Source organism: Harpia harpyja, chromosome 1, assembly GCF_026419915.1.
Source record: "Harpia harpyja isolate bHarHar1 chromosome 1, bHarHar1 primary haplotype, whole genome shotgun sequence".
Classification (NCBI taxonomy): Eukaryota; Metazoa; Chordata; class Aves; order Accipitriformes; family Accipitridae; genus Harpia; species Harpia harpyja.
Genome location: NC_068940.1, coordinates 62,331,534 through 62,358,958, shown reverse-complemented (window position 1 = coordinate 62,358,958; position 27,425 = coordinate 62,331,534). Strand labels below are relative to the sequence as shown.

Genomic DNA, 27,425 nt, shown 5'->3' with positions numbered 1-27,425 from the left:
CCTACTTTGGCAATTTTTGTAGTAGTCTTTGCTTGATACTTGGAAAGTTTCCACTTGACCCACACAATTAGTAGCAGACTTTTTAATGCTGCCTCTTCCACCTGCCTTACCCCCCATCAGTAAATGTAAATTAAAAGCTACTACATAATTACTATCTTCCTCCCTCTGCTTCTCATATTTTTCTTTAATGACTTGAGCCGGATGGCTGATAAATCTAGTCAGATATTTTTTGTGGGGGATTTCTGTCATAGCATATGACTTGGCCAGGTCATCACTGAAGGAGAGAGGCATCTTCTACAGGAGGCAGAGGAAACCTTCAGGCCAGACGCTGAAAGTGTCTCTTCTTGTGACAGTTTCCGTAAAAATTCATGTCCATTTACTACATACACAAAGCATGAAGCACACGAAGCACACCCGACCTCTGGGATCACCTGCATGCCCACGGGTGGCAGTGGAAACCACGCACTTGAATGCTGCTTCACTGAAGGCGGCAACCAGCGTTGTTGCCACAGGCCACTGGAAAGGGGCAACTGAGAGTATGGACTGCTGCTCGGAAAGAGGGGGGACCTTCCGCAGTTCGCTGCAGCACGTTAGTGTGGCCTTTCCTCCTATCATCTAACAGAAGAACAAGTTTCAGAAAGAGCAGAGGAGAAAACCTTTCAGCCTAGACGTGTCTAGCCTGTGGCATTCAAACCTCTAGATGATGTTTCCTAAGGCAGTCTCCCTTAGGAACCATGAAGAACTATGAAGAACTGAAGAATTCTCTGGAAAATCACAAACATATTTGCTGAATTATAAATGAAATGTATGGGATGCCCCAATGTTACTCATTTTGTTTTTAAACTGTGAAACAAAGTCCAGGGGCCTCACTGTTCCCTCATGAAGAGGTCTTGACCAAGATTGTGGTCCTTCAGCAGCAACTTGCCATCAGCCCTGTCATCTAATTTCCTGCTAAGCTGAGGGAACTTGTAAGGTGGTAAGTAAACATATAAATGGGTCTAACTGAAATCTAAAAATCCCCTTCACAAATGTTAAGTAAATCAGGTATAACCATGGAGGACTAGTGTGAAATGGGTGAAGAAAATCTAAAAAAAATAACAAATAGAAAACTCTTCTCTCGATCTCTCCCCTAAACATGAGTCAACGAATATTTAATAAACAAGGGAATTCTAAGAGGAGCCAAAATGGAGTAAAAAGAGCTAAACAGATCATCTACTTTGGTATAGTCATTGCAATTTATTTTTTTAAAACTTTTTTCCATAATGTTTGCCTACGGTTGCCAGCTGGGAAAAGCTGAACATTACTTTCTATCCCCTGTAGTGTTTAATCAAGCCTCTCACAGGGGCATTTGGATGAGATTCTTCCTTGTCCAGGGACAGGGACATGACCATCTTTTTTCTGCCACTGGAATGAGAAGATAGCCCCTATTAAATTTTGCCATCTTTTCCCTCTCTCCCTTGAGTCTGTGTTGGGGGAGAAAAGAGATCTTCCCTAATGAACACAGACCTTCCCTTCCCAAACTCATAGAAGGACAGGAAAACCATTAGAAACAACCCTATAAATGCCCGAAAACGTGCTCATACATATACTTTCAGATGAGCACACGGATGTAACACAGAAGACATTAAGCACTGAAGCTATGACCGACACAACTCTGCCAGGGAAAAAGACAAAATCAGAAAAGAGGAAGGAAACGTCCTTTAGCCATTTCCCACATGTGCTTACCACACTGCACTTAGGTCTCACTCGTTCTTTAAAAATGCAGGTTGTAGGTACCAGACCTGCTGTCAGTCGCCTGCGCTATATGAAAGGCCCTTAGAAATAGTCTCCTTTCACAAAGAAAAGTAAGCAGGACCCTGCTTTCAGCAGTCTACCCACTCAGTTTGCTTTAAAACCTAGATGCTGTAATGAGCAAAAAATCAAGCAAATATTTTGAGTTGAGAGTGTCCCTTCATGCTGTAATATCATGCTTTAACATATCACTATGATATCCCCATGAACCGTCCTACTAAGAGGCAGACGCAGGCTCTACTAAGCCTAATAAACTATTCCTCTTTTATTAATCAAACAGCTCACTTCAAAACTGTATAAAGAATTCTGTCATACAAACAAGCTTGAAGGATAGTGCAAAAATAATTGTGATTACTGGTGTTGCAGTGTACTTTTTCACCTATTACACCAAGCCATTACTTTGTGGGATTACAGGCCACTTACAATCAATCTGGTGAAGGTTTGTAAGTGCAGATCCCTTAAAAATTTTGTTTTAAAGAAAGCTATTCCACTTATCTCAGAGCAGGGAAAAACCCAGCATTCTGTTTTGGGGATTTTTTCTGTATATATACATACATTTAGTAGCTGCTATTCCTAGTTATATTACAAGCCATAACTAGTCCTGTTGAATCCAGAGTGAGTATAAGTGAATTCAATACTGGCAAAAGGCTTATGCTAGGCTGTTCGCCTCGCAGGCAGAAGTCTACATCTAAAACTTAGGCAGAGAAGGTCCAAGGCTGTGAAGAGGTTTGGAAATTGTTAGCAGGTGACATGTTAACCACGCAATCACTTCCATGATGAATACTAAAACATTTGTTTATTTATCTTCTCATTCAAAGTTAGGACAATGTAGTGAGTATCTTTCAGGGGAGATCTTCTAGAAAGTAACTGAGCCACTATTCTGTTTTCACCAGGCTTTACACAGTTACCAGATTGCAACAAACAGCGTGTGTTGCGTAACAAGTTGAGCCACACTATTTTTTTCAAAGCGGATAAAGTAAACTTTGTTTTTATTCTTTGTATACACCTGTCACTAACAATTTAATCTAGGGTTTTGATGGTATATTGTACTCTTCCTCTCACTGCCAAGGAGTTTTAAATCAAAAAATATTTAACATATTTCACTTGTTTATAAATTTCCTCTGGGTACAGAGCTTTGCTCAACTTCAAAAGACGAAGAAATGCTAATTTTGACTATTGTTAGAAACAGACCAATAAAAACACTAACAACTTGGAGCACTAGCATTTCATCAAAGCTAATGCACTTTCTGAATTCATGGAAAAAAAGGATGAGATTTTGTTCTTAGAAGTCTCTAATGAATTGGGGGGCTTACTCTGAAAGATTTCAGATGAAATGGCCTGATTGTTCAGAGGGCAGACACCGACAACATCCTGAAAATCAACCTGCTTTAAAAAGCTACCCAGCTGAGTAAACCATGATGAGGAACTTGTCATAATCCTTTTGAAAATTTAGCCTATGATTCCTAACCCTATGTCCAGATCATCTAGTGTTATGATCCTGCAATCCTGACAGGCTACTGAAGCTGAGGGTACTTGGCACTGTCTCAGCAGCACTCAGTGCTCCACGTGATCAAACCAGACAGCTAATACAGTTCAGGCTAACATGCTGAATGAACATACAAACAAAACAGGTTGAGGCAGAGCTATTTTAAGTCTCTTACTTAAAAAACCCGTAAACCATCAACAAGAGGCTTTACAAATGATGTGTATTTTATGAATGTGAATGGGTCAGAAAGAACACAGAACCAAGAAGGCGACTGTAGTTTCAAATGGGTAATGTTGCAGAACACAGAGGGGGTGGTGGGGAGATTATTTTGAAAAACTATTTTAAGCTTGAGGAAAGGAGGAGAGCACAGAGTTACAGAGCAGACAAAACTGCATAGTGCTTTGAAAGGGAAGCCTTTGAAGTTTATACTTGAAAAGAGAATGCTGTGTGTACATGGTGATAAAGTGTTGTGGTTTAACCCCAGCCAGCAACTAAGCACCATACAGCTGCTCACTCACCCCCCTCCCTCTCCCCCAGTGGGATGGGGGAGAAAATCAGGAAAAGAAGTAAAACCTGTGGGTTGAGATAAGAACGGATTAATAGAACAGAAAAGAAGAAACTAATAATGATAATGATAACACTAATAAAATGACAACAGCAATAATAAAAGGATTGGAATGTACAAATGATGCGCAGTGCAATTGCTCACCACCCGCCGACCGACACCCAGCTAGTCCCCGAGTGGTGATTCCCCCCGCCCCCACTCCCCCCAATTCCTATACTAGATGGGACGTCACATGGTATGGAATACCCCGTTGGCCAGTGTGGGTCAGCTGCCCTGGCTGTGTCCTGTGCCAACTTCTTGTGCCCCTCCAGCTTTCTCGCTGGCTGGGGATGAGAAGCTGAAAAATCCTTGACTTTAGCCTAAACACTACTGAGCAACAACTGAAAACATCAGTGTTATCAACATTCTTTGCATACTGAACTCAAAACATAGCACCGTACCAGCTACTAGGAAGACAGTTAACTCTATCCCAGCTGAAACCAGGACATAAAGGCGTAACAGGGAGTTTGGAAAAGACTGGTAGTCCAGTTCTGGTCAGATTGAGCTGGCAGAGCAGCAAAGTACGTAAGATGAAATACCAAAGCCAGAAGTTGGAAAAAGGACTAAAAAGAGAACAAGACTGAGAATGGAGGTAGTTTTGAAAGGTAACAGAACAGACACATAACATGTCAACATGCAAACATCCTTGATATGAAGTCATGAATGCACAGCATGATTTTCATGCAAGTAGCTGAAGAATTTTAAGTGGAATTTCTCAAAATAACACAAGACTTAATTATGAAAGAAGGGAGATGGGAGAAGAACAGGCAATAAATGAGTTTTTGTGGGCCAGGCAATCAACAAGGAGATACACCACCTAATATTTATAGGATGGAGAAATAGGAAAAATTCTTGTAAACAGTGCATACAAAGCACATTTACACACCTGACAGAGGGTATAAAGCACATGTATAACTAGAGCACAGCTAGATATCTCCTGATAGAGCATTTTTTGGACTAGGACCATAAAATATGATGGAACAAACTGGGAGGTAAGTGACCAGCAGACGTATTAAGTATGTTTGGTGAACAGACTCAGAGACAGGATGACTGTATTATTCTATCGCGGGATAAAGGAGGGCAGACAATGTATTTGGGGGCAATGGAAGAGTATAAGAACAAGTCTGTACTGGAAGCTGAAGTGTACAACGAGAAATAGAACATACACTGAAAGACAAGGCATGAGAAGGCGTACACGAGTAAAGAACACGTCAATGGAAGAAGTACAGACCACCGATTAATTACTTGATTTTTACGGAACCATTTGAATATACACAGACAAAAGATACAGTGCGGAACTATGTAATTTAAGGCAGAAGAGTGATTAATAGCTATAATGAAGTCATATATCGAGGGTGTGAGTAAGTAGTTACCAACAAGTATTAGGGATACATGTTAAGAACAGGGGCAGGATAATTTATGCCAGAGGAGTTATTTTGGTAGATGTGAATGCCTTGGGATAGTGAAAAGAAAGAAAAGGTTAGCAGAGCTAGCTGGAGATGAGGTAGGCATACAGTACTAGAAAAGGGAAAAGTTAGAGCAACAGCATATATGTTTGTAATTAAAAGATGTGCTCTCATCTACTTGCATCAAGCATTACCCAGAAGAATGGCGATACAATGGCAGAGAGGCTGACAAGCCTTACTGTCTGCTCGACACCTAAACAAAGGTATAGAACGGGCGGAATGAGAAGATGGGATATCTGTACGTACCAGTAAAGTTGCAAAGGCACACAAAAGCATGGGGCAGCAGCACGTACAGATGTGTGCATACTGGACTCCGGGGCGCAAAGGAAGGGTGGATGACAGCACGAGTGCATACATGCGCCGAAGCAAAGGCGACGGTGACATGTGTATGTATATACGTGTAAGCAGGTGTGCGGTTACAACCGCTGGGCCAAGCACCGCCAAGCTCGTCTGCAGAAAATGAAGCGGCAGGGCACGGGCACGGGGCTAGTGGCAAAATCTCCCGGGAGGGAGCCTGCCCGTGCGAGGACCCATCTATACCCACGGGAGGGAGGAAGCCACAGCAGGAGGGCGGTCTGTGCGGCAGGGAAAATGGCAGACAGCGTGCCCGTAGGCCGAGGGAGCACACCAGAGGCGATGCAGGAGCGCACGGGGGCAGGCGGGGCGGCCGCACCGGAGGCGCTGCGCGGCGGGGAGCAAGCGTACCTGCTTGCTCGGGCTGCGGCGAGACAGGCCAGCGGCCGGGGGGAGGCGGGCAAGCAGGGCCTGGAGCGGCAGGGTACGGCCGGGGTCCCCCTTACAGCCCTCCTCCCCCCCGCCGCGGGCACCTACGGGGAGGACGAGGGTCACCCCGGGCCCGCTCCACTCACCCTTCGCTGGAGGTCTCCTCCTCGGCCATGGCGGCGGCGCGGCGGCCGGGAGCTGGCAGCGGAGGCGGGGGGGCAGCGGTGGCGGCGGCCGGCAGCGCAGCGAGGGACAGCGCGACGGCGGCGGCACCGGCCATCACGGGCTCCTCCTTCCCGTCCGCCCGCCCGGCGCCTGCGTCATCCCCCGCGGCGGCCACCCACACCACAGAGCGGGGCGGCCGCCGGCGGCCAGAGCGCCGCCGCGCGCGGCCGGGGAGCGGGGAGGGCCCCGCTGCCAGGGGGCGGGGGCGGTGGCCGCCTGCCTGCCGGCGGCGGCGTGTGGGCGCGGGTCAGGGTCCCCCTGAGAGGGGAGGGGGCCCCGGGCGCTCGGCGGCGGCCTCGCTGGAGCAAGGCTGCCGGGATCCTGCTCGTAGGCCCCGTGTCCCCCCGCCTGGTCCCGAGATAGCCGCCCGTGAAGCGGGGCCGCCCGCCCGTGAAGCGGGGCCGCGGCTCCCCGGCCAGGCGGAGGGTGAGGTCCGGCCGGGGCTACTGCTCTGCGGCGGCCGGCTCGGCTCGGCTCTGCCCTGCCCTGCCCTGCCAGCCCTCCGCGCCCTGCGCCTGGGGCCCGGTGCGAGTCCGCCTCTGCTGAGCGAGCGTCTTTCCCACCGCACTTGCCTTCCCCGCCGTGTAACTCGCGTACAGGGTAACGGCCGGCCGGGGGGCCGAACAGCCGGCAGCTACCTCGGGGAGGGAGCACAGCCTCCGTGCCAGCACACGGCTGACAGGTAAAGCAGGAGAGGGAGCAGAACCCAAACGAAAGTCTCGGCCCCTCCACAAACGGAGATCCTTCGCCAGCTTGCTCAGCAGGGCCCGCAGAGACGGCAGCAATGGTAGTCAGCACTAGGTTTTCAGGTTGGTCGTCTGTGTTTGTTTTTACGTATAAGAAGCAAATTAGGAGCTCTGGATGTAACTTAAGTATTACCTGTCCCTAAGACGATGACGAGTAGAACGCCCATTGTGATTTTCGTTTTCAAGTGTTTTGAAAGTCTTAAGCGCAGCCATGCCTATGGGGAGGAGGACGCTTGGGGAAAGGGCTGTGCTTGTTTTAGTCAGCATTTAGCCTCACCATATAGGTAGTGTTGTTATTCAGCTGCGTAAGAACTGCATTCCTATTGAACAAACCTTAACTGAAATAAAGCAGCAAGGTGCAGTGAGTGGAAGGAGTGGTGAGAAGTTTTTAAGTCTTGCATTTCTTCTGAATTTTGCCACTGAGCTGAAGCACTTCAGAAAGACAGAACAGAAGATTGATTACCATTTCTTTTGGTTTCTGAAATCCTTTGATAAAAGGCATAAGGTTAATTTGGTAATAGCTGGCTCTCTTTATTGAATTAGTTTAATGTCATTCTCTTTAATAAGAGGTATGTCACCCAATGTTGCTATTATAAGCCAGAATTTTATTTTCAGATCCCATCATCTAACATAGATAAGCTTAAAATAGAAAGACTTTCCTCTGTCACAGTGATAAAATTTAAAAAAAACCCAACAGATGTCTGTTCACTTTGTTGTTATCCTTACAGCTTCCTTTGTTATACTTTTTTCCAGGGCAAACATCTTTTCCTGCTAGCATCAGAAGAAAAAGCAAGTTCCCTTTGCTGGAAGAAGAAAAGCAATCCAGCTGACCTCACAGATCCCCCTTGTCCTGGACTGAGATAAAAAAAAAAAAAATCAATCTCCGTGCTAGAGAAAGACTCCAGATGACACTACAAAAGCTTGAGTGTCAGAGCCATCTTGCTTACTCTGGATTTCACATAATGGCTTTCAGACTATCTATGTTAGAGGCCAGTTCACAGTAACTGTCATTGTTCTTAGCTGTTTAACATTTGGGGTTGTATTATTGTCTATGTCAATGTTCTTCAAATACACAGAACTTCTATATTATGTGTACTATGCTTGTGATCCTACTTTCGATCCAACAGAAGTAGCTACATGTCAGCCAGAGCTTGTGACTTAATAAAGCACGAAAAGAGAGCAATAGTGTTTATCATCCACATTTTTATAACGACCCACTTAGTAAGCTACTTCTCCAAACTGCATCACAAAGAGCTTGCTAAAATCAGTCTGAGAAAAACTGTAGAGAAGGTTGAACTGGCCAAGTATGTACAGACTGAGGGGGAAAAGGTTGTTTATGCTTGTTATTTATAAGAAAGTGATAAAAACGGCAGCTTGATGAAAGTAACATCATATACTATGCCTATTCTGATTTGGTGGCAATAACTAAGATAGCACCCCAGCTCAAGAGCAAAGGGGCTCCCACCAGTTTCATCCTTGTGGTATTTCAGCAAGCATGTAGTTGACTACCATACAGCCTCTGCAGGCCTTTTGCTTCTTGCTCCCACAGACTCTCTTCCTCTAAGTGTCTACTCTACATGTTCTCCATCTTTTAGTTCAGGCATAAGTTCCAGCTGAAAATGTGAGCCTTGCCTCCCAGGTAGCCCAGGTTGAAAAGGAGAGCCACCTTATTTTGGCATTTTGCGGGGACTCAGGATAACAAGGAAAAAGCAGAATAAAACTGATTGGTTTCTGCAAATGAACCTGTTCATGATGGCAAGAGGACCTTGAAGCCATCGTAGGATGTCCCTGGGAGCTCCTATCCATGCCTTGCTGTTACTGGAGGACTTAGCTTATCTGCCATGCCACTTCAGGGGAGAAGCCTAATATTTGTCACCTGCCTCAGAGACTGGAGCTGCAGGTGTTGGAGCTAGCTGTGGCTAAGCCTGAGTGGAAGTCCAAATGGGGCTGGAGGACTGACAGCTCTCAGGATGTGTAAATGAGGAAGTCTGCCCACAGTGCTGTTGTCTGTGTTTCTCTGGGAAGAGCTCTTGGTGTTGCTGAGGTGGGGGAGGAATCCTGACATCAACTGAGCCTCTGCTGCCTGGTTCTGGACCTCAGTACTATGGCAGTCTGGCAGCTGCATATTTCAGCCTTGGATCAGTCGGTGAAGAAAATTCATAACCATGTCAGTCTTTGGTAGAATCTGGGCATTCATATTACTGGGCACTCTTAGACCCCAGTGGTCTACAGGGTCACTGCAGCCCCACAGGCAGCTTGTTCAACTTTTTATCTGTCTTACTGCTTTGTAGACTCTGTCACAGTGCTCCCCTGCAAACTGGAGTGGCAGTTTGAGACCAATGGCAGCATGCTTGTTATGCTCCTAGTGTGACTGCTCCATGTTATCCTGTTTCCTAGACATATGTGGGTGTGGGAAAAGAGTTTAAAATCAGTGTAGGTTGACCAGGAAGCGTTCAACTACTTGGAGGTCCTTTTTCGCTTTAATTTTGCCAACATCTTCCAATCAACATGTCTCTGCCTCTGGTGAGCATAAGGAGGCTATTTCTACAGATACCCAAAGTCCTGGAAGCTGCAAGGGATGTTGGTGACATGGGAGACCCTCCTTGAAGCAAGGCTAGTGTTTTGCTGTGGTCCTTGTGCCTGAGGCCTGCCCTGCATAGGGAAACAATCTGTCTCAGCCTCTTCTCCTTTCACGTTCCTGCTGTGCAGAAGGGCAAGCTTTCTTGTGCCTCTTCCAAGAGTCATGTCTGATCCTGCTCTGGGAGCAGGCTGTCTGTGGACTGGGAAACCTATGTATGACATTGTGGCCGTGACTGTGAGGGGACAGTCCTGGTGAGAATGGCTGGGGCAAACCAGAGTCTCTGTGAGCCTGGCACTTGAACACATGAGGTGCAGTTGAGGAGAGTTGTGAGAAAAGTTTTGCTGGTTACTTCACCAGGGTCATGTCATGTAAGCACAGTAAATAGCAGTGCTGACTGAGTTGCTGTTTACAACATCTCAGAGTAGGGTTTGCATTCAGAGCCCCTATAGCACCATTTTGAAACCGTGCCCAGTTGCGGTAGGAAGTTGAGTAACTGTGTGCAAGGGTCAGCTATGGGGAGGCCAGGAGAAGTTTTAGGGCTCCGAGAAGCAAGTGAACTGCAGAGGGGTGCCTAGATACATCTTTATTAATATATCCGTATCAGCAACAGCTGAGGTCATGACAAGCTGTGTTGCTAGCCAGAACTTCCATCTTGTCATACTCGGCTATTCCAGAGTATATGATTCACATGTGATTAACCTGAAATTCCCTCCTGGATACAGGAGTGGCTAGGGAGAGACAAGGTCTCATGTTTTCAGGTGGGTGGAAGGGTGCTCCCATCAAGGGTACTGTGACTGTGTCTTCCTGGGTCATGTGTGCTAGCTGTGAGAACCCACGCCGATGAGACATTCAGCCGCATGAGACAGGGCGTGTAATCTAAGCTGTGTCCCTGTGCCACAACCTTCTGTTTTCCTTAGCTGTGAATGTGAATACCTACATGAACGCACAAGTTGGAGACAGGTGAGCCTTCCAGGCTTTCTGAAGAAGTCCACAGAGCAATGAGGCTATTCTAGTTTTGATTACAAACAATAAGAAGCAACTAGCTGAAAAGGTCAGGGTAAACATTAGATGAGACTGTCCATGAAATAGCAGAGTTAGTGATCTGCAGGACCAGAATGAGGAGTAGGATCAACATGAACCCCAAGAAAGTCAGGAGGGCAGCCTTCAATGAACTTGGAGAAGAGGAAGGCAGGGGTCCCCGGGAAGCTTGTATAACAGGTGAATGGAAAAGAAAGAGTGAATTCACAGGAGCTGCTAATATTAAGAGCACAAATACAGGTTCTAATTGTGAAGTAAATTCAGCAACTGTAGTTAGGAAACCAGCTTGGCTAAATCAGTCAAACTGAAGAAACAAACCTATAGGGAAGGAGAAAGCAGGCTAAGCTGTTAGGGCTGAGAATAAAAGTGTAACAGAAGCATGTAGGAACAAAATCAGAAAGACACAAGCATGAAATGAAATGCAACTAGCAAGCAAAATAAAAAAACCCACATCACTCTAGAAGCCCACTAATTGTATGAGGTAGAAAGGGTTCTCTTAACTGTAAAGTGAGAAAACTAAAAGGTGTCAGGAAGGCAGTACCTTCTAGACTTTACTACAAAAGATCAGTAAAATAAGGAAACTAATGCATTAGCCTCAGTTAAGAAAAGGGTAGAATATTTAAGGCAGGTATTTTCAAACTGACCTCAAGTCTCTCTCTAACTTCATCCTAGTGTATTTAAAGATCTTTCTAACAGAATCCGAGTGTCAATAATCAATGTCTTTGACAAGTTATGGATGTTAGGAAGGATAGAGGGAGGCTGTAAAGTGACGAGCTTGGTGGAGGGGAGGGAGGAGAAAAAGGAGAAGGTATGGAATTATTGATTAAGCAAATTAATTTCAATTCCTAGAAAAATAGTGAAAAATATATTTGTACATTCCTGAAAAATAACATAGGGATGAGTAACCATCAACAAGAAACCACATCTCAAAAATTTGGTTGCCTTTACGACAGCATGACATATCTTATGGAGAAGAGCTATAGATACAATATGTCTTGATTTTCAGGTAACTTTTTATGTGATTTGCATAAGCAAATTAATAAAGTGTGTTCTACATTAATCTGCAGCTAGGTGTGTGCAAAGCTTGTGGGAAAACCAGAGTAACAGGGTGGTTCTCTATAAAAATGGAAATGTGTATCAAGTTGGATTGCACAGATCCAGAATCTGGTGACCTGGACGAATGCTTATAAAAGGGAAAATGCTTATTGAATTCACATATATGTCAGGCTGGGAAGGAGTAAGTATGCTGGAGGACAGGGACAGAATAAAAAATGATCTTCAATTAGAAATATGAAAAAAATGGAAGCTAGTCAACCAAAACAGCTGCAGACCTAGGCAGGAATAATCAACTGGTAGGGAAAACTGGTTAGGTAGCAGTTCTGTACAATAGTAACTCAGGCTTTGAGTGGTCACAGACTGGCTGTGAGTCAACCATGGCTTGTTATTGCAAAAAAAGGTAAGTGTCCTGCTGGGGTGTATTATGAGGATTAGAGTTTGCAAGACTTGGCAAGGAATTCTGCTTTGCTTAGCAGTTGTAAAGCTAGTTCTGGATGTTGCATGTGAAGAAGGATGTGGACCACCTGGAGAGCAACCAGAATGTCAAAGGGCCTAGAGGAAATAGTGAATTATTAGGGAGGAATAAGATGAGTAGAAGAATGACAACAGTCCACAAATATGTGAGAAGTTACTGATGAGATGGGAATGTTTTCTATGTCCACCAGGGGCAGAAATTGCAACCAGGATATTTTACGTTAAACATTAGGACAAACATTTTTCAAGGGTAGAGGTACTGGAAAAAAGATTGCCAGTGGTATGGTCAGGGTCTGTCATTGGGGTCTTTAAGAACAGGCTACATACATATCCTCCATAAACAGAAATTTGGTAGGTGTAGTGGAGCAGCCTGGAGGCAGGGAGGCTGTCAGTAGGACTTTCTTCGGACTCTTCAGCCCTATGTTTCTATTGTTGCTAATGTCATAGAATCACAGAATCATAGAATGGTTTGGGTTGGAAGGCACCTTTAAAGGTCATCTAGTCCAAACCCCCTGCAAGGAGCAGGGACATCTTTCACTAGATCAGGTAGCTCAAAGCCTCATCCAACCTGACCTTGAACACTTCCAATGATGGGGCATTGCTTCTCTGGGCAACCTGTTCCAGTGTCTCACCACCCTCATCATAAAAAAATTCTTCCTTATATCAAATCTAAATCTACCCTTTTTCAGTTTGAAACCATTGCCCCTTCTCCTATCACTACAGGCCTTGGTAAAAAGTGGATCCTGTCCACCAGTACACGCATTGTCCCCTCCCATGTCCTGGAGTCTATGCCATTCCACTTGATACTAGTTGAAGGTTTCAACCCCCAAAATCCTCCTCATAATCCTGCTCCTAGTTAAGTTAATTTACCTATGAAACACAGTGCAACTTCTCTGGTGTAATCCTGACCTCATCCTAACCCTGTTGGTTGTAAATAAAAACTTGTGCAATGTTTTGGAGTTTTCTTTTTACATAAAACTACATCTCTTTTTTTAACCTTAAAACTTATGTTGTAATACACAGCTGGTCAACAGTCTCCAAACATCTGCCATGGGTAAATACAGGAAATGTCTTGTGGCTGTTGTACTTGATGTCTGGTAAGCGCCGAACCTGAGAATTTCCAGTCATTACTCTTGAGAAATAATTTCCTACTGCAGGCTTTTTTTGTTAAAAATATTATTTTTAATACTTCTCTATACTTGAAATAAAATAATAAATTCTTAATGTTTTGAACCAGATTCATAAAAATAACTGATATTTTTCCAGCCGTGTTAAGTCCCAGTTATTTATGTATACAACATGAGTAAAAAATAATTACCTTTACTAGTAAAATCTTTTGCTTTGTGTGTGTGAAGACAATATTGAAAGTATTATTTAAAGTCAGTAAACATGTTTGGTTACAATTTTTTAATTGTTGTTTATTCTTTTGAGAGAAATTGTTCTTCTTTTGTTCTCTTTTAATAATCTTTAGGGTTCAATAAAGCAAAAAGAAATATTTCTTATTTGTACTGATCTTAGCTGGTAGAAAATAGTAGTAGTAAGTAGTAGTAGAGTGGAAAATACTTCTGTCCTTGGAGTTTGGCCTTTTTAACATAAAGATCACTTTTGTAAGGCAATGTCAAGATGAGTAACTGCTTAAACTCAGTTTAAAAGTACTTTTTTTTTTTTCCCACTTTGTAGCCTCTGTCACTGGCCAGATTCAGCCTTGCGAGATTTTTTTTTTAAATTAGGGAATGCAGTGACAGAGAACCCAGTTATGTCTATGGTGCACTGTTTTTATTTGCAAGAAATGTACACGAAGTGCTATTTCCCTGAAAAGAGGGGAAAGCAAACAACATGAGGCACTTTGCTTACAGTTTGTTCTTTTGACCTTCTCTTGGTGAAACACAACTGTTGCTTCTCTTGCTCTCTGTGGCTTTTTTCCTGTTTGCTTGCTGGGTGCTGATGATACACAGATACACACTGTCCTTCCAAACCACACTCAACCTTTGCATTTGCATTGAAACCACAGTGCTACCCTTTATACCACATATCTTAGTTCCTACCCCAGCCTTGTCACACTTGTCCAGATTTCAGCCAGCATTTTTTACTGTGTCAGTTATTGATAACTAAAGGCAAATTTAGCATGATTTCTTAATTCTGTTCTGCCCACTATTTTCAGCAGTGCCCACAGAGCAAAGTCAATGGCTACTCCCAGAGACAGCAAATCTACAGGATGAATTTATATTAAAAATTAAATACGTATTTATGTAATCTCAGTGTTCAAAGTGCTGCAGTAAATGACAACATGTATGCTGCGTTTGTGTCTTTTTTCCTTCCAGATGAAAATATGATATCACTTCTGAGGGCAAAAGGCTCTTTCTCCCACTGGTGTTTCCCACAGGACTTCAGGAGAGGGCTGGCTTTGGAACTGCTGCTTCTCATAGCAACAGAATGGTGATGAACTGTTGCTGTGAGAGGCAGGGACCCCTGAAGCACAGCTCCTGCTGAGTCTTGAGCTAAGTAGGAGGAAAGGACAAGTGACCCTGCTGCTCACGGAGGCAGCCCTTTCCTTTCCTGGATGTTGTGAGTCTCTTAGTTCCAGCTGAGGTCCTAATTCAGCTGTCCCGCAGCTACAATCTATGACAGCTGCATGATCTGCCTCCATGTCCGGCAGGGAGTGCTCATGGAATTCAGAACTTGTCCAAAGGTAGGAAATCCTGTAGTTCAGCAGTGGAAGAAAAGGTTCCTGTGAACAGCATCTGAAGTGGCAGAAACTCCACTATTGCGACAAATGCCATCCATGAGCATTCAAGGATTTAACAAGACAGTCTCTGAAATGGAGTAAAAATGTTTCGGGGAGGAAGACAGTATAATTTTTTTCCTAACTGGTTGAGGAACAGAGTTATTCTTTCAATGTTACCACATCTGCACCTCAAGACAGCTCGCTGTCACTCACACCTCCCGATAAGCTCCTTGGTGAACAAGTTCTTCAGCTGAACTGACTAGATCCAGATGGGATGCCAACGGCAGCTGTGGTCACACCTTTTCATGACATCAAGCATATGATTCTGTGTGATGTAGGGTTTTGTCATTGACCTAATTAGGATCAAAAGCAAATCCTAATGGCTGCCTGCAAGACCCTGTGATGTCAGTAAAAGTTTTGCCATTGTACTTTTGTACCAACTTCTTAACACATCATGACTTCCATCTGCATGTGGACGGAGACCCAATCAACTAGAGCTCTTATCAAGCTTCTGGGATAAAGCTGATCAAAAATAAAATCCTGGAACAAAATCTGCTTTGAGTTATTTTATGTTTCACACAAATTTAACTCTGTTAATTGCCACGGAATTTCTCTTCAGCTGCACTGTTGCAACGAAGTGCAGAGCTTTTGCCTCAAATGTCTCCCAGCTTCAGAAAATGTTCTGATCAGGAATCTTTTAATGTATTTCATTCTTCTTGATGTTGAAGTTATTTCACTAACCCTTCTTTATCTTTGCTGCTGAATATACATTTGATTACTAAATTTAGTGCTTCTCTTCACATGACCCATTTCTTTTGAGTCTTAATGCTGTTGCTTGGATACGCTTCTCTCTTCTAAGTGAGGCACTTGGTTTCATCTTGCTTTTTTCTGTGCTTTGGGCAATACAAATGGATTGTTATTGAATATTTTTTCAGGTTTTTAAATGTATTTGGTTTGTCTGGCACCTTGGTTTCAGGAGAACTTTTGTCTTTGCAGATCTGTCTTTTTATGTATAGTATATCCTGTGTAACGTTGAATAGCTTGCTATTGCTTTTCTTCACAATCAGTTACAAAAATGACACCATTATGTTGAGTAAAGGCCAATCACTACATAACTTATGGGAATACGAATATTTATAGATAAACAGGGAGATATATTCAATTTCCTTTTTGTATGTGTACTGTAGCTGCAAGTTAATTTCTGAAGCACCTTACATGAATTCATCTTTTTGTTTTAGTCCTGGGCTATTAAAGTATACAACAGGAATAAACTAAAGCACTTTAATTTGGGCTGAAGTATTCTTACTCCTGTACAGAGTTTTGCTTATACCATTTTGAAAAAGGTATAGTAGACTAGCACAAGAAGAAGTTGAAGGAAGGCTGGCAGAGACTTTCAGAGGTAGAGAATAGCTACCATGGGTGGACATGGTAAATAGGTTAGAATTCTTGGCCTAGAAGAGTGATTGTTGCGGACACATATTTAGCTAACGGTCGCAAAAGTATTCCAGACGCCTTTAGAAGGCCTTGAACAGAATAAACAAGAAGACAAAAAAAAGAAAGATGCCAATTAGAAGAACACAGGTGCACATTCCAAGATAAAGGGAACTTGGCACGAAGAACCTCAATTCGGCAGTTTATCTTAACCAATTAGGCTGAGACAAGTTTCACATGTTTTAGTTAGTATAACCAATTGTGTCCTATGTTTAGGCGCGTGTACAGAGTTAGTATAACCAATTGTGTCCTATGTTTATGCGCGTGGACAGAGATAGTATAACCAATTATATTTTAGCTTTTGGCACGTGGACAGCTGATGTTTAGCTTGACAAGGTATATAAGCACGCTATTTGGGCAATAAAGGGAGAACAACTTTAACCGTATCGGTGTCCGGTTGTTACTCGGCTCACGTCTCCAGATGGTTCCCTGCTACAAGTGATGATGGAAAGCAGCACAAGAAAAATCTTTAAAGCAATGGATGGTGTGGACAGGTAAACAAGAAGCAAGCATTCACATAATCTCACAATACAAGAATTAGGACCATCCTGTGAATCATATAACAGATAAAAAAAAATCAGAAGCAAGTACTTTTTTATGTGACAAATAGTGGAATGTGATGCTGTTGGAGACTGAGGAGCCAGTACTATAAAAAGTGAGTAGGTAGGGAAATGGAAGGTGTCCGTTGGTTGCCATTGAAGATAGTGGCCAGATACAAACCCCATCTTAATCCTTTGGTCACTGATTGCTGGAAGCTGAAAAAACGTGCAACAGGAAGGTTCAGAGCATGTTGCTAGATTTTTGTATGGGTTGCATTCTGATTTATGTAATGTGCTGTCTAGCCTATGCTGCTGCATCTTCACTGCTACTTGTACCTGTGCTAACTGGATTAAAGATAGCATACATATACCTCCCCGTGCTACATGTACCTCTTCATTTTGCTGTGTAGGGTGTTTTGGACATGTAGAGCAATTCTGAGAAGAACAGGAAAGCTTTTAAAGTTTACCTTATCAAAATGTTCCATATGCTTACTGGTATGTGGCTAAGCAATCACACTGCCGTGAGTGTTTAATACTGTGTATTTTCTTTGTAGGCACACCCAAAGTTTCATTATGGTTTGTACTGCTGGAGAAATAATAGAAATCAAGGAGTTAGAATTCTGTGAAGAGAGCAGTAATTGATGGTGATGTGTTGCGGAAGCACATGCCTGAAACGAGTTAAGTACTTGGACTTTCCATTTATTAACAATATTACCAAATGTTATTTGTATGAAGACGTTACTGTAGGCTGTGTGAAAGAAAATTAATCATACGCTTTTTAACAATCAAAATGAGAACAACGTATATAATCATGTTCTTGATGGGTAACTTCTTGTGTAAAGAACTGTTGGCTTTTGAGGCTGATGCAGAACACTGCTCTCTCAAGAAAAAGAATAAAGTGCCCACCTAATTAGAGAAGCAAAAAGCTAAATAAGCTGCTTGAACATAGCTGTCTAGTACCATTTTAGTTGCTATGTGGTATCTCTCTCCTGTCTGCCAGCTGTTGCTTCAGAAAGCTGCAGATCTATCATCAGTCTTGTGGTGTATCTGCAAGCCCTCTGCAGATATCTTTGATACCCAAGGGTGTGTCAGGTGGCACTAGATGATGCAGATGATCTCTGTGAGTGGCAGCTGAAAAGTCACCCGGGGGGCTCTTGCTGACACTCCTTCAGGTAACAGAAGTGTGGAGGGACCTATCTGGGGAACCAATTTCTCACCTAGATGTGTCAGAGCATTGATGTACAGCCCCCAAAATATAAAAGTTTATACTTCAGTTACATGGGCTGAACTTAGTGGAGTCAATACAAATAAATCACATTAAAAAATCATGTATGTGTGAGTTATGCAAGAGCAGATTCCACACTGTATACGGTACAGTACTGGATACATTACTTTGATTAAATTTTTACTTGATTTTCGTATCTAGTGTGGAAGAAACTTTAATAAAGGTCAGTTAAATGCTAAGGTATTGTTTCTTCTGGTCTTTTAAGGAACTATAATTTCTTTACCATTTTCCTCCTTATTCAAATATGTTCAGATGCTGTTGAAATTGTCCTGTATCAAACACGTACATTTAAAATAGCAAATAAATATATATGGCTTTTGAAATTAAAAAAAAAATTGGTGAACTAGCGTTAATATTCACTGCGTCCCTCAGAGAGTTGAATAATGACACATAGTGAATAAATCAACAATTAAATGTAACTACCCCATGACAAACAAATAAAAAAAAATTAACAAAACAACCATTACAGATCTAGATAACAAAATCTAGGAAGATATTAATATCTAGAGTAATCTGCAAAATGTCCATCAATCAAAAAATCATTAAAATAATAATACACAAATAATACTACATCTTACCATAATAGCTCTGCATTTTTTTAATTAATGTTAACATTTCTGGCAAACTTATCATGTTGTTTTTCTTAGTATTTATCACACAACATTACTTTTGTCATACAACGAAATGCCAGGAGTATATTGAGACCTCCTGAAAGGCCACTTAACTAAATGAGGCACAAATGTTGTCTGTTGAAGGCAAAATGTCTTTCACCTTTGAATCTTAAAGTCCTCTTTAAAAATGTCAGAAAGGGATGTGTGTTTGATTACTTTGCTAATGATTAAGGAAAAATCCAAAGTATCCGATAACTCAATATTGCTTCTTATTAACAGTTGCCTAAGGAAGGGATACAGAAAACCTAAGTATATGGACAACACATCTTTCTTCTGGCTAGATGATGCTGGTATCTATAGTCTTACAGCATGCTATGTCAGTGTTGCCAAGTGGATCATTACCTTCAGCGTGAGGTACTGTAATTACATCATCTAATATTGCCAGTACTTATCCTAATTCTGCCATTTACCAGTCTCCCTGCTTTTAAGAATGTTAAATGCCCAGAATGTTTTAGATTTGAGTGTTTCAAACCTAGGTTAGCATGAGTTTCAAACTTCTCTGAATTGATAAAGCTCCGCAGCAGCATACATTCTCAGTGATTTCAGAGTACACAACCATGTTAAGCAGGGACAGGCCCAGAATAGCCTGTGCTGCCAGTTGTTGCACAGATCCATATTTCCTGACACACAAAGATCCTCATGTCCAGCAGGTCCTACCTATCTGGCACGTGGAGAACCATCTCTCTAAACCCAGTTGTCATATACCACTAAGGGCAGCCTTTCATTCCCTTACCACCAGCTATTTGTAAGTGCCTGAGGGAGTGTCTTGACTGTATGTGTTACTTGTGCACTTATATAGGCGTGGTGACTACTTGTGGACACCTGAAACCATCTCATTTAGTCTGGAGGTGGGATTTCAATTCAGACAAGCTGGCTCAGCTGGGACACAGGACCAGCCCTGCTGCTTACTCTCACTTTTGTTAGTCAGCAGCCAGCTTCAGAGTAACAACATGAATGAGTGCTGACAGTCACCCAGTATTTCCCAGCATTTCCAGTGTCCAGAAGAGCAGACAAGTTGTCTTACAGTTAAGTGAGAAAGAATCATAGATACTGTTGCAGGTGTGGATTTAAAAAAGCAATAGAGGATTTAATCCTCCCACACCTCAACATTAGCCCACACCGCCTAGTGTACAGGAAACTGGTGCTATGAGTATAGCACTGCAGCTTCTCTCAGTCTTCAGTCCCACGTGCCTGGGAAGAAGCTGTGGCTGTCTCTAACAGCCAAGAAAGGTATGTCTCTCTGCCTGCACTGCTGGTCCACACCTTTGTGTGACCAAGCCCAGGGCACCTGCCTACCTTATGTGACCTCTGAGGGAGTGTGTTCTTGCCACGTAGCCTGATATGGCCATAGTGTGCACCTCCAACGCATGGCCCTACACAGAAGAGAGAAGCCTTCATCTGTCATCTTCATGTAGAGCCTCCATCCACCCCAATACTGCAGTAACACATAAAGCATTATGTTCCCATGAGTTCTAGGGCCTTACATGCAATACTAGTGGGACTCACTGTGACTCTCACACAGCTTTAAATACACCCACTCACACCCAGCCTGGACTAACTGAGATTGTCTGTACCCAGACACCTGTCACTCTCATTAAATCTGAAGTGAACACAGACTCTTGGTTATATAACACAATACCAAAATACTATTTTATTTTTCCTGAAAAAGAAAGAAACCCCAAACGGAACTTGCATTCCGTACTGTTTTCAGTACATGACTTCAGATCCCCCAGGAAAAAGATTTTTAAGGGCAATATTAATTGTTAATCTTTTCTTGACTTTCACTTGACTTGACATTTGATATTAAGAATGGAGAATCCTTTTTTAATTTAATGTTTTGCTTAGCTTATTTCACTGTAATACTAGCACGAAGGAGCAGTCCCTTCTGAGGCTTAAAATGGAGCAAATACTACACTCTTCTGCTATTCCATCTTGACAAACACTAGACATCTGCTTCAGAAGGAACTAAATGAGGAGAACAGAAATAGGATTCCTGTTTTCTACCACATTGCATTTCTAATTGCTGATTGGAGATGATTTTCACTAAAATAAAGACTTTTTAAAATTAGGTTTGATACATCTGAGTGTGCTTCAAATCAGATTATAGAATTATACACTACAGAAATAAAAGACAAATTTAATGACCTTGATAAAATCAAGGTTTTTCTGTACAGACTTATAGTACTAAATTTTAAGTGGGCCACTTGATACTAATAAAGATAATATACTAGTCTCTAATTAGTTAGAATTTATAGAAAATTTCTTTACATTTACAAACATTATGTCTCTGGTATTTCTGAATGTATGACTATAGCAGGCAGGTCAGTCTAAACATTTTTTTCAGTTTCACTCAGAGCGCCTGGTGTTCCCCTGAACTGACAGAATATACCATATATCTTTATTACCCCATGCCCTGAACATTTGATGACAGCACTGGGACCCACGCGGACTCAGATGGTGAAAAACTGTACCAGACTTTGCATTCAAGGAACTAACTAGATACCAAAAATACATGTTGAACTAGATCAACACATGCAGTCTTTTAGCAATAGCATATGCATACCTCCTTGTTCTTTCAGTGCTTTGCTTGCTGGCCCTGTAGAGGAGATACAGCAAAAGACTTTCTCTTTTGACTCATCCAATTTTTTCTTTAATAGCTAGTATTACTTTAGTGATGGCTTTGCAGTGTTTCATTGATTATTTCAAATGGTACTATTTTCATTAGTTCAATATTTTGTTCTTGGTGTTGTTGGTTTCTAAGGGGACAAGCGCCATAATTTTGCAAGGTCCAGTGATCACATTTATATTTTGGTCAAAAAATTAAGAGTGATTTATTCAAGGCTTGTGATTTTTATTTCTGTTTTGGAGTCTTGGATGAGTCATCTCATCCAATTGGGGGTCATCTGAAAATGAAGAGGAAGCTATGTTTCTGAGTATGTAGATGTAGTATGTAAACTAGTCTGACAACAGTAATAATGACAAGCTTGGGCCCTTAGAAATAGCAATTAATAGAAATAGGATATCTAGTTTAACAGATTTAACTAGTTTTGTCATTTTTCCAAGCAATGGTGAGAACAGTCAAATGAACAGATGTACAGTTCATACCAGGGGACAGTAAGTAAACAAAGAAATTCTATGCAGTCTTGCAACTGTATCATACAACAGCAGTGTATAGTGTATGAAAGGAAAACAGATCTCAGAGTCTTTAGATTTAAAACTGTTGGACAGCTGTCAAATCTATGATTGTTTTGCCAGCAGTATGCCAGTGCTACAGCCCTTGCCTAACTGTATAAGCCCCAGAGAAATCAATTTATGACAGTTTGAAGAATCAGCTAGAAAAACTTACACAACTCATCTTTTCCTAATCAAGAGCTCCATAAAAGACCAGTTCCCAAGTTATGCTTCAAGTTACTTAAAAGTTAGAGTAAAATGGACCATATAAAGATGTGGTATCTGCCTTTTATATAGGTGCTTTCATGAAGTTGTCTGTAAGAACACATGAAATATTTCATGAAGCACAATAAAAGCCATCATGTGCACATCTGATGTAGTTTGGGATAGCTGATGGTATTCCTGCTCTCTGATTTTGGTTTGTCTTAAAGCCTCATGTTGTGGTTGTCCAGCAGCTGAATAGCAGCTGAATTCAGGCACAAGGGGTGAAAGACAGCTGGAATCATTAACTTCTTCAGCCCTCCTATGGCCATTCCCATTCATGACTCAAAGCCCTCAGAGTAGGACTGTAAGGGGATTTATCACGTCGTTACCTGCAGTGAGTGTTACTTTGAAGGTAGTGGCTGGAAGGACTTTTACTGAATACTAAATTCCTGAACTTGCCTCTCCCAAACCTTGGTTAAGCTCTTTCTGCTATGATCATAATTTAGCAGGCTAGTTAAGAGTTAGCATAGTCTTCCTTCAGTTCCTAAATTCAGGCAGAGATACTATTAAAACAGCTATTTGAAAAACAGTCTACTGAAAGGCTACACCGGATGGTGCAGGCAGGGACCTCTGTGAGGCACAGCCCCAGTCATAGCATCATGGCTACTGATGAATCCAGTCTCTGCATGTTTTGTTAGAATGTGCTAAATTCTGCTATCTAATAACTCATAGTAATTAACCAATTGACTACGCAGTACTGTTTTTAGCCATGGACTAACAAATAAACCAAGTATTTTCTGCCCAGGTGGAATGAACTTTGAATCATAGAATCATAGAATCATTTAATTTGGAAAAGACCTTTAAGATCATTCAGTCCAACCGTTAACCCAACACTGCCAAGTCCACCACTAAACCATGTCCCTAAGTGCCACATCTACACGTCTTTTAAATACCTCCAGCGATGGTGACTCAACCACTTCCCTGGGCAGCCTGTTCCAATGCTTGACAACCCTTTTGGTGAAGAAATTTTTCCCAATATCCAATCTAAACCTACCCTGGCACAACTTGAGGCTGTTTCCTCTCATCCTACTGCTTGTTACTTGGGAAAAGAGACTGACACCCACCTTGCTACAACCTCCTTTCAGGTGGCTGTAGAGAGCAATAAGGTCTCCCCTCAGCCTCCTTTTCTCCAGGCTAAACAACCCCAGTTCCCTCAGCTGCTCCTCATAAGACTTGTTCTCTAGACCCTTCACCAGCTTCGTTGCCCTTCTTTGGACATGCTCCAGCACCTCAATGTCTTACTTGTAGTGAGGGGTACAAAACTGAACACAGTATTCAAGGTGCAGCCTCACCAGTGCTGAGCACAGGGGGATGATCACTTTCCTGGTCCTGCTGGCCACACTATTTCTGATACAAGCCAGGATGCTATTGGCCTTGAGGACTTTTAATTCACTTTCCTTCAATTCACATATAAACGATGATTAACATCTTATGCAGATGTTTTACCTTTTACCTGCTCCTTCTGGGAGTTTGAGAGTGGTTTCTCTCACCTCTTCCAGGCTTAGGCAGGCTGATCCTCCTCTTTTTATGCTGTTTCCATTTTGTTTGACAGGACAGGGTTTTTTGCTCTTTGACGACCTAATTTGGAAATAGATACCTCAGATAAAACCAGATGTTTCTAATCAGCTAGACACAGTGTGAAATGGAAGAGATGCATCTTCCTTGTGCTTTACAGATTAAAATTGATCAGATTTGTTGCTCAGTGTTTATGAATTAAAGCTTCCACACTTTGATCCCAAGGATGCTTGGACTGCCTGAACACACTTATTTGAAAATTCCTGGCAGGGTGTAAAAATTGCACCAGGTGTGACTCAAAAAATAATTTCCCCTCCATTTGCAGGAAGGTAAAAGCATTTTAGTAATGTTTATTACACTATTGGAAAGATCCTGTATAATCTGACCAAAACCACCGCTGAAGATAGATTGGTAAAATGTCAGTATATCTTACTCTGACAAATATATCAATTTAAATTTAATTACTAAAATTTTAACGTAATTACCATGTTAGCCTTAAACTTTAGGTGTTCCATCATCCATTTTACACTCAAACCGAAGTCATTAGCTTCTGAGTGAAAATCATATTTTACTGTTAATTGCTCCTTACTTTTACAATAACACAATGTTCCAGTATGCCTCAAAACCTAGGTAAAGGTAAATCTTAAGAAAATGATTGCTATTATGTGTGACTTCAGATAAGAGCCAATATTAATCTCATTTATGTGACTATATAAAATATGGTTGTCATACCATACATATGTCTATGCGCATTTGAATCAATAAGGTTTGTTGTATGGAAAGGTACTTACCTTGTGCCAACTCTTGATCTTATCTAGCCTTTCTCTGAGTTTATTTAAATCACTAAAATAGCATAAAGCAAAACCAGCCAAAAGGGCGTCGTTTTCTGTGGAGCTGGTAAATTCAATGGGCTCAGAGAAGGATCTGACAAGTGCCAGAGTTGGTGCAAGTATGGAGCAGAGCCTTAGAGCTGGCAATGAGGGCACAAGGAGAAGGAAATGGTAATGGTGGACTGGGAGTGAGATCTCACCTTTTTAGTAGCAGTGAGATGCTGGATGGGCTCAGCTAGCCATTGAACTATACCCAAAATGTGAGCAGAGTTTCAACAAGGTGTACAAGAGAATTTCACTTCACAGTAGGTTACTGGCTTCTTAATTTAGTTAAGTACTGCGGTAGTTACTAGTCCAGGGAGAAAAGGGTTAACCACAGAATAAAAAAGTCCTCTGCTCTTGAAATTTTGATGGATTCTTTTTTGTCTCTCTTTTTTTCTGCCTTACTACAGCTCATCCATTATACTCTGGCTACAGTCTGCATTGTGACTGACAGAGACACACCATGAAAATGCTATAATAAGCTAACAGAATCACAAGACTGGACTACAGTCACAAATGGATACAAGCTTGGGCTTTATATTTAGCTGTAGTGATAGTGCAGTTTGCAGTTTAGGGTGAGCATACCTGATCCATCTTTAAATTAGCTAATCCTCCTACTGGAAAATTTCTAGTCACTATAACACTGTGCTTGGCACAAGGTAATTTACTTTTTGCCATCATGGTGAGACAGTTTCCACTGCGCCAACAGTGTATGTGTATGCAGATTACTTTCTAGACACATCCACCATCTACTTATGAATCCTATTTTTCTTTTGTGAACATGGGATTATGTGCTAACCTTTATGCATGGCTAGCAAAATGCAAACCTTTTAGAAGAAAACGGAGAGTGTAACAGTTAAGAATTCATTGCATAGCAAGAATGTGACACCTAGTGGATAGACAACATTAAGTAAATGTGACGGTCCCATCAAGGAATATTGACATTAAATGACCCTATCCAGTAGAACAATGAATTTGATACCAGAAAAGACATTGATATTGAATGACTCTTTGCACTGGGCCAAAGTAATTGGATAATAGCAAGTCCCCACTGAAAGTTCAGAAGTGGAGAAGGTGTCAGAGATTGTTTTAAAAGGATTTTTTGTAAACCACTAGCAGAATGAAGATGTCAGGCCAAGAAGGCCAGAGGGCTTCTAAAAGACAGAGACAAAAGCCCATGAAGACATTGTGGATACTCATGAGATGCATCATAACTGGAGACTTCCAACATGCAAAAGACAGGAATAAAGTGTGTCTAAAAAAACCCCTTTTGTTAAACCCATGTCTTTGTTATTGCCATGTTATCTCTTCAGGAAGTGAGAGTTTTCACAGTCAGAGACACTCAGTGGTGAATAACTATACGGTTAGGCCAGCAGGAGCTGGACAAGACTGAGACACAGTTTGAGAAGTCTAACACATTCTGCCCAAACTAGCTGATACAGACTGTGTCTGTCTGCTACTCCCCCTGCAGTCTGTAGTACCTGAATTTCAAGTATTCACATATCTCCATTTCTGGGGTGCCCTAGTCCCTCACTGCTTCATTAGCTATAAATAATAGAAAAACTTATCACCAGAAACTGGTACTTTATACTGGCTACAGAATACAAACCAAACTTTTCACTGTAAAATTTACAAATTTTAAATCTGTATTTCCAAATATGCTGAAAAGTGCATGTTGAATAATAGCCAGATGCTAGAGAAAGGATAAAGCTTACCCTCTCGCAGTTGTGTTCTGTATGGGGTCTACACATTGGCTCTAAAAAACCTCTACCAATGGGGGCTTTTTCCTGTGGTCAGTCCCCAGTTCCAGTGGATAAGCCAAAACGAAGTTGCCTTGAGGCCAACTGGTTTACACCAGTCTCATCTTACCTGGTAAGCTGTTATGAATCCACTCAGTAGCTCAGAGCCATTTGCTGTTAAGCAATGTGGTGTGCACCTACTTGGCACAAACCACAGAGGCAAACACTGTGCAACTCCCAGCCGGTGCCTTTCAAGCTGTGAGGGACAGTTTCTGTAGTCATTCTACATCTGTATGCACTGTTCACATGTGTAGGTTGACCTAATTTGCAAGAAATGCTCAAGGCCCCAAAATTGTCTGAAACAAAAAATATTCGGAGAACCTGGTTTAAAAGAACTTCCACAAGCCCAGCAGGGGAGTGTGCTTTGCTAGCCAGCTTGTCTGCCACCCCTGCTCTGCAGTCACACTTCGCCCTTCTCAGCTACAAATGGATGTGTGGAATTAGATTCTCTACAAAAACCTTGGCTATCAAAATGCAAAAATGTCCTCTTTTGCCTGTAGAAAACGATGTCTGGAAATAAAACCAACCCCACTGAAGCACAGGGTTTTTAGCTCAAGCTCCGGAAGGAGATTTGGCCTTACAGGAGACAGCACAGGAAGGGAAAGGTGCAAAAAAAATAAAAGGATGAAGCGAGAGCTCAGGGTCCATACGACTGCCGATAAAACACCGTATAAAAGTATTTTGAAAGTATTATGGCACAAGGGACAGACGAACGCCGCCGGGCCGGGCGCCCAGCCCCCACCAAGAGTCTCGACCTCGCCTCAGCCGTCGCGCCCGTGCCCCATGAGCGCGCGACCGGGGCGGGGCGGGGTGGTGTAGCGCCGCCTCCGGCCAATGGGAGGAGGAGAGCCAGCCGCGGCGGGCGGGGCCACGGGGCGGAGAGGCGTGGCCAGCGGCAGCCGG

The 27,425-nt window shown here is 42.4% G+C and overlaps 1 protein-coding gene and 1 long non-coding RNA gene across 3 annotated transcripts in view; one reads left to right on the top strand and one right to left on the bottom strand.

Moving 5' to 3' along the window:
- The window catches only part of ABHD5 (abhydrolase domain containing 5, lysophosphatidic acid acyltransferase), a 33,607-nt gene extending 27,207 nt beyond the window's left edge, over positions 1-6,400 (bottom strand). The window contains exon 1 of one of the 2 annotated variants that reach the window (XM_052797272.1): positions 6,217-6,400. In XM_052797272.1, coding sequence (XP_052653232.1) covers positions 6,217-6,350 — 134 coding nt within the window. In that variant the 5' untranslated portion in view covers positions 6,351-6,400. Of the gene's footprint in view, positions 1-5,593; positions 5,668-6,216 lie in introns of those variants that run through there. The other variant, XM_052797262.1, reaches the window with a different exon arrangement.
- Positions 6,401-6,456: 56 nt separating this feature from the next.
- On the top strand, positions 6,457-16,283 carry LOC128146139 (uncharacterized). Its single transcript, XR_008236687.1, has 3 exons — positions 6,457-7,104; positions 7,795-13,287; positions 14,512-16,283. It is a non-coding gene; the product is annotated as an uncharacterized LOC128146139 (long non-coding RNA).
- The last annotated feature ends 11,142 nt before the right edge of the window (positions 16,284-27,425 follow it).